Source organism: Sardina pilchardus, chromosome 24, assembly GCF_963854185.1.
Source record: "Sardina pilchardus chromosome 24, fSarPil1.1, whole genome shotgun sequence".
Classification (NCBI taxonomy): Eukaryota; Metazoa; Chordata; class Actinopteri; order Clupeiformes; family Clupeidae; genus Sardina; species Sardina pilchardus.
The window spans coordinates 6126086-6133091 of NC_085017.1; the positions used below are offsets into that span (position 1 = coordinate 6126086).

Below are 7006 nucleotides of genomic sequence, written 5' to 3' on the forward strand. Positions count from 1 at the left end.
AAGCCAGTCTGATATAAAAAAAAAAAAAAAAAAAAAAAAATAGGCTAGTTCTTCAGACTCCAGACACAAAGAGGTCTGCTGAGAACATCATGAAAACTTGTCCAGGTGCAACCCTGATGTCTCTGTAACCAGTCGTAAACAGACCAGTCTGTTATCTTCGTTTTTAAATAGGCTAGTTCTTCAGACACCTGTCGAAAGACATCCAAACACAAAGAGGTGTTCTTTTGCTACTCTGACGTTATTTTGCACTGGTATGATAAAATCAAATTTTGCAGTACTCAATCTGGTTTGTCCAGATTGTTGCTTCACAGTAGCCTGTACTTTCCCTTTATACACCAACCACTATTCATACTCTCCATTTGACCTAAAAATCCGCTCAAGGTATTCTCCCCTCCGTGACATGTTCAGGTAAAGTATGGATTATTTGTTATAGCTTCACTATGGACTCATCAACAAAAAATAGTGTTATTTGGATCAGTATTGTTATCTAGCTGTGCCAGTCTCTCAAGGAGACATGTTTTGCTAACCTGTGTTAGCTCAGGCTGTTTTTTTTCAGGGAAATTTCATTTTTAGGGAAATAATAAAAATGCCATCTTAACAAGCTTAAGGTGGTTTGCTGTTTGACCAGCTTGTTTGACCACCCTATGATGGTAGACCAGCTAGACCAGCAAAACTCTTGCGAATACATACCCCAGCTGGTTTACCCAGCTTACGATGGTAATTCAGCTGGTTTTGATTGTCGTACCACCTCAAGCTGGTCATTTTAGTTGGTGTTGCTGGTCTACAGTACATTCTAGAGAACCAGCTTGACCATCTTTGTCAAGCTTGACAGGCTGGTCACCAGCATGACCATCTTAAATCAGCTGTATCCCAAACGACAGGTTGGTCACACCAGCACGACCTTCCTCAGATGGTCACTCCAGCATGTCTAGCTAGTGGCCTAACCAGCTACACCAGCGAAGACCAGCAATAGCTGGAAGAAAACCAGCAAAAAACAGCTAAAACCAGCTAAAACCAGCTACCAGCCTTTTTTTCAGCAAGGAAGTCTTTTAAATATCAAGGCTCGTGCAAAGATGAACAGAACTGGGTATAGTTATTTCCACCATAGGCCAGTGCTATTCCAATTACTGTACACAATTCAAAGGGATGTGTCATGCCTACAGCATTGTATGGGCAATGTAAGTTTGAGTGTTACAGATTTTATCTGTAATTTTAAATACTGTATATGTAATGACAATGGCTATTTAACTGAAATGACAATTATATGAACAAACTGAGATCGCAGATCCCTGTCTTTTGGTTGACCTAAATATGTCCCTGTCATTTCCAGGTCTTTGACGCAGCCACTAACAAAATGACTTTGGACATATTTAAATCATGGATTACTGGGATTTTTAAATACTCCACCATGCTAAGCAAGGTCTGGCTATTGGTATATGTGTATCGGGTCCTCGTCTACTTTGTAGTTGCCCAGTATGTGTGGATTGATAAGACCAGGAACTTTGAGTGTGTCAGCACAATACAGGGTTGCACCAGCGTCTGCTATGACCACTACTTCTCCATCTCTCCCAGCCTCTTGTGGGCCCTGCAGCTCATCTTCATCATCTGCCCGTCGCTGCTGGTGGTGGGCCACGTCAAGTGGCGCGAGCAGAAGGACCTCAAGTACATCGTCAAACACAGGGGGGCGCACCTATACACGCACCCGGGGAAGAAGCGTGGAGGGCTGTGGTGGATGTACCTGCTGAGCCTGGTCCTGAGGGCTGGTTTTGATGCGGGCTTCCTCTGCATCCTCCGGTCCCTCTACAGCGGCTACGACATGCCCAAGGTCATCAGGTGTGATCTGACCCCCTGCCAGGGCCACGTCGAGTGCTACGTGACGCGTCCCACCGAGAAGAAAATCTTCACACTGATCATGGTGGTGTCGGCCTGCATCGGCATCGTCATTTGCATCTGCGAGATGGTCTACCTGATCCACAAGAGGATCCGAAAAATCATATTCATTCACAAGAGGCACCGCCAGGACTTTTTCGCTGAGAGCCATGAGCTCGGTGAGATTGCGCCACCCAGAACCTCTCGGTACAGGCAGGTCGACCCGACTTTCTCCAGGCCCCCTTATCGAGGCCCATCCAGAGCTCCGTCCAGAACTTCTGTCCAAAACCCCCACAACCCAACAACCTCCAGTGCCTCTAAAGCCAGGCAGACATATCTATAGGCCATCACACACACACACACACACATACACACACACACACACACACTTCAGAGGGGTTGCAAGGCTCTCATCTTTGGGTGGATGTTTGACTTGTTTGGGAAAGGGTATATATATATAAAAAAGGACATTGTGTTATATGTTACAATTGTGATGTTAAAGAAAGAATGGAAATGGCGAGTTTGAATCTTTTTTTAACCCTTAGATGCATAGGCTACCAATACCTACACTCTTCCATGAGTGGGGTCAAAAATGACCCCAATTAGAATGCATGCGTTTTTTGCTGTAATCTCAAATAATGTCTCTCATTTTGGTTAAAGATGATGATTTTTATTATATATTTGTCTAAAATGTTTTTATTTCATGTTGGACATATTGATGCATCACTTTTTATTAACATTTTATTACAAAGCAGCTTTTAGATAGACAAAAAAGGTAAACATCCTAAAATAATCTCAACATAGGTGAATAGGGTAATTTTTTTAACTTAGAGATATCTTCATGAAACTTTACCAGTTGAATACTCACATAAATAGGAGAAAAAAACGTATTGCAAGTTTTCTGTATTTATGTCTAAATATGCTAATTAGGTCGTGTCTAATTAAATATGCGCTAATTTGCATATATGTTTTGATGCAAAGAATCTGACCATTGGAAAAAGCCAGGTTGAAAATATTTTTTTTGTAGTGTTAATATATCAAATAAAAAAACATTTACAGAGGTGATTATGAATATCTTCTTTTGTTATCCAGTAAATCAGAAGGTACTGCCAATTGGCTTAAAAAAAATGGATTTTTGCCCTATTTTTAGGCATAAAAAGTCATACAAATCAGGCCAAGAACGCTATATCAACAAATCCCTCTGTAAATATCGCTTGGTGAATTCTGCTTCACAATTATAGGAAGAGAGGACATCGAAGGATCAAAAAGCGACGTCCCTATGAACGCTTGGCCGCCACATTATATGATGATACTTAGATTTATGTTGTTGTGTAAAAATAGCCTTCAGGATGGTGAAACTGCTGACATGAGATGTGATAATCAACAGTAAATGTATACCTGACTGTCACAGTTGATAAAAATCAAAAGATCCTAGGGTTAACTTTTGAAATTCCATAGAAAATGCTTGGGGTCATTTTTGACCCCACCTATGCGGATCGGTGGTAGCCTACTGATACAAAACATTAAATTACTTTAAAAATATAACAGTTAGACACAAATCCAAATGGCCTCATGTCAAAGACAACCTATTTGAGGAATACATAGAAGGTTAAATGAAAACAAATTAAAATGAAGAAGATACTGCAAGAAAACAACCTCTGGGGTCATTTTTGACCCCACTTATGCATCTAAGGGTTAAAAAGGAAACATATTGCTTTATTTCTCAAAAGAAAATCATTCAGAATATACAGAGATACTGGTCCTCGGACTTACAGTTTACAATTTCCCTTTGAGTGTTATTCCTTTGATGTCCAAGTTCATGCGTTTGCCAATCGCCATACCCAATACTATAGGGCACCGAAATTCTTTAAAAACATGTCCACGATTGCATTTTTCCAAGGTCAGTTTTTCTAAAGGCTAGAAAGAAGACAGCTGATCAAGAAAAATCTTGAAAGATGGGGGCAGGATCATTCTTCCAAAATAAAAGTATGCATTTCTTTGCAGAATAAGTAATCAAAATGAGAACATAGGTAAAGGTTTACAGGTGTACAGGTGCATATCTAACATGGTACCTTTAGGCGTCTCCAAGTATCATAGCCTATCCAAAATCACCAAATACAAAATAACACACCAATCACTATAGGAGAAAATCGTATCCTCCAATAGATTTCATAACACCTGGAGTCCTTTTCTACAATTCGCAAACAATCCTTCTCTTGATCCCCAATTACACAAATGTCAGCTGGACCGGTGGACCACTGGAGTCCTTCTGCTTTAAGAGTGTTTAGAATTTCTCTTCTCTATTCAAATCCAAGGTCAGTCTGTTGGTTCTTAAATAGTTCTTCAGACACCTGTGGTTCCAAAAGCGTCCAGGCACGAAGAGGTCTGGTGAGAACATCTGCTCTGGTTTGGACCACTCTCGGTTCCCCACTTCCAGTTTCATTCTCTGCAGCGCAGAACAGCCAGATTTATTCCATGTGCTTCTCTGACGTCTCTGAAACCAGTTGAAAAATTTTTTGAGTTGTTTTGACAGGTATTGTGTTATCGTGTTTTTTAGTATTCCACATGGTTTGTCCAGATTTTTTTCCCCTTTTTCAGTAGTCACCAATTCCTAATCAGAATCTTACTTTAAAATCCAGTCAAGGTATTCTCTTCTTCATGTCCAGGTAAGGTTTCAATTTAGCCTCACTATGGACTCAGCAACAAAATTATAGTTACATGTTTATCACTTGGCATTTACAGTATTGTGCAATGTTTCAGATTGTTTAAAAAAAGAGATAGAGATGTGTAATATTACAAGTATGCATTGCTCAAGGAGATGTGTTTTGCTTCAACTTACTTTGTGTGTAAAGTTTTGAACAAAAAGTTGCAGTAAAGGCAGGCAAAAAATACAATAATCCAGAAAAAGCCTCTGTGCCTTAAGCTAGATAGCTCTAAGTTAATAAAAATAAGACTTTTTGATGTGAGTATAGTTTCACGATGTGTTTTACTTAAAGGTAAAAACATTCATGTTTTTGAATGGTCGTGAATCATTCCCTCAGTTTGCCTTGATAGGGGAGAAATACAGATTTAAATGAAACCCATGAATAGGACTTCCTGCTTTCAATCAAGTAAAATGATGATTTTTACATCTAAGCAGGAAGTCAAACATTGAAATCCGTATTTCTCCCATCTTAAGGCGAACTGAGGAAATGATGCACAACCATTCAAGAACATGACTGTTTTTCTAAAGATACAAAGCTTAATGCAAATCGGCAAAGTGTCCCTTTAAACTTTCACGATCGAGGTAAGCGTTTGCTATTTTCCACATGCATGTCTGCTTCGACAAACGTGATTATGTTGAATACATGTATGCTGCTATGACTAATTGCACATAGGAGCACCTTGACAATTGGAATAGGAAATGCAAACGTGGGATTTGTCGGCACAAAACACATCTTTCAGTTAATTTCATTCCTCAAACTGATGTTTTATGAGTTTGTCAAAACTTAGCTTCAGACGATTTAAAGACATGACTCAGCAGTGTTTTGATAATGCAAGTTTGATTGTTAGCGATTTCATCTGCAATTCTAAGTGTACAATTTATGAAATGATGATGTTATGTTAAAACAGAAATGTCAATTATATAAACAAACTGAGATTACCAGTAACCATTATTCAAATGAATGCCCAAAACATCAAATGTCTTCTTGTCTTTCTTTTGACCTAAATATCTCCTTGTCATTTACAGGTCTCTAAGCAACTACTAAATCACTGCAAAGATGTCTTTGAATCAGATCGTATTACTGATTTTTGGAGATAACGCATATTCCACCTACTTTGGACGAGTCTGGCTATTGGTATATGTGTATAGAGTCGTGATCTACTTTATATCTGCCCAGTTTGTGTGGATCGATAATTTTGAGTGCAACACACTCCAGCCAGGCTGTGCCAAGGCCTGCTATGATTCTTCCTTCCCCATCTCCCCCAGCCTGTTATGGGCCCTGCAGCTTGTTTCCATCACCTGTCCCTCTCTGCTGGTACGGTGCTACATGAAGGAACACATACAGAAAAAATGCAAGGACACCAACGGCCACAGGGGGGCGCACCCGAATGAGAGGAAGAAGCAGCGTAACTTGTGGTGCATGAACCTGATCAGCCTGGTTCTGAGTGCCGCTTTGGACGTGGGTTTCCTTCGCATCCGCTATCACATCTACGATGGTTACTACATGCCCAGGCTCGCCAATTGTGCGCTGTCGCCATGTCCGAACGTCGTGGACTGTTACATTTCACATCCCACCGCAAAGACGATCTTCTCACTCTTAATGGTGGTGATGGCGTGCGTCAGCATCGTCTTGTGCTTCTGTGAGATTATCTACCTGATCAGGCAGTACAAGAAGAACCACCAGCATATGGTTTCTGACAGTCATGAGCTCGGCGAGCTGGTACTGCCCAGGACCGACCCGACCGCTTCCAGAGCTCTGTCCAGAACCTCGTCCAGAACCTCAGTCCAAAACACCCACAGCCCGACCATCTCTGAAACCCAACGGACATTTGTATAGGCCATTGCACGCACGCACGTGGCCTTTTGCCAGCCTTAAGGCCAATCCACAAACTTTAGCTTTGTTTGCTTGTGCCACATTGATGGCACAACCAGTGGTGTAGTCTAGTTAGCTGTAGTGGGCATACTGTTATGTACTAGTATTGTGGAGGGTATACTGTGATCAACCCCAAATGTTTGCCTATTTTAAGTGGGTATACTGAGATTGTGATGCTTTTTAAGTGGGTATACTGCATAGTCCCGCATATCACATAGACTACACCACTGAGCACAACATTAACAACAGTATGCATATGTTATACAGTAAGCGGCCTTCACTGCTTTGGATATGGAAGCATGTAATGACATGTTGCTAGCTTGACATTTCTGTTTGCAATTAAAAGATAATATGTGCCTGGTACACATTGCAGGAAACAAACTATTGAAGACTTAGCAATTCCATTCTACTGTACCACTCTTTATATTCTTGTAGCCAATACATTCAAAATCACAATGAGTGCAGCCTGTGTTAAAGAGACCCTATGAACAACTGTCCTGAGTTTACAGTATAACAGTCAGTGGGAACCTGATAGCTGCAACCTCCTGTAGACCTGTAAG

At 40.7% G+C, this 7006-nt stretch overlaps 2 protein-coding genes across 2 annotated transcripts; both read left to right on the forward strand.

The window, feature by feature from the left end:
• Window positions 1-298: 298 nt before the first annotated feature.
• Window positions 299-3155, forward strand: LOC134072669 (gap junction beta-4 protein-like). The gene is made up of 2 exons (XM_062529463.1): window positions 299-408; window positions 1331-3155. Exon 2 carries the CDS (start codon window positions 1355-1357, stop codon window positions 2210-2212), a length of 858 nt encoding a protein of 285 aa, XP_062385447.1. The 5' UTR covers window positions 299-408; window positions 1331-1354; the 3' UTR covers window positions 2213-3155.
• A 2475-nt stretch (window positions 3156-5630) lies between these two features.
• LOC134073215 (gap junction beta-7 protein-like) lies at window positions 5631-6412 on the forward strand. The gene has a single exon (XM_062530226.1). It carries the CDS (start codon window positions 5631-5633, stop codon window positions 6408-6410), a length of 780 nt encoding a protein of 259 aa, XP_062386210.1. The 3' UTR covers window positions 6411-6412.
• Window positions 6413-7006: the final 594 nt, after the last annotated feature.

What these genes read in the sequence shown, in the direction of transcription:
- LOC134072669 (XM_062529463.1), top strand. Translation starts at nt 1,355, where the DNA reads ATGACTTTGGACATATTTAAATCATGGATTACTGGGATTTTTAAATAC.
- LOC134073215 (XM_062530226.1), top strand. Translation starts at nt 5,631, where the DNA reads ATGTCTTTGAATCAGATCGTATTACTGATTTTTGGAGATAACGCATAT.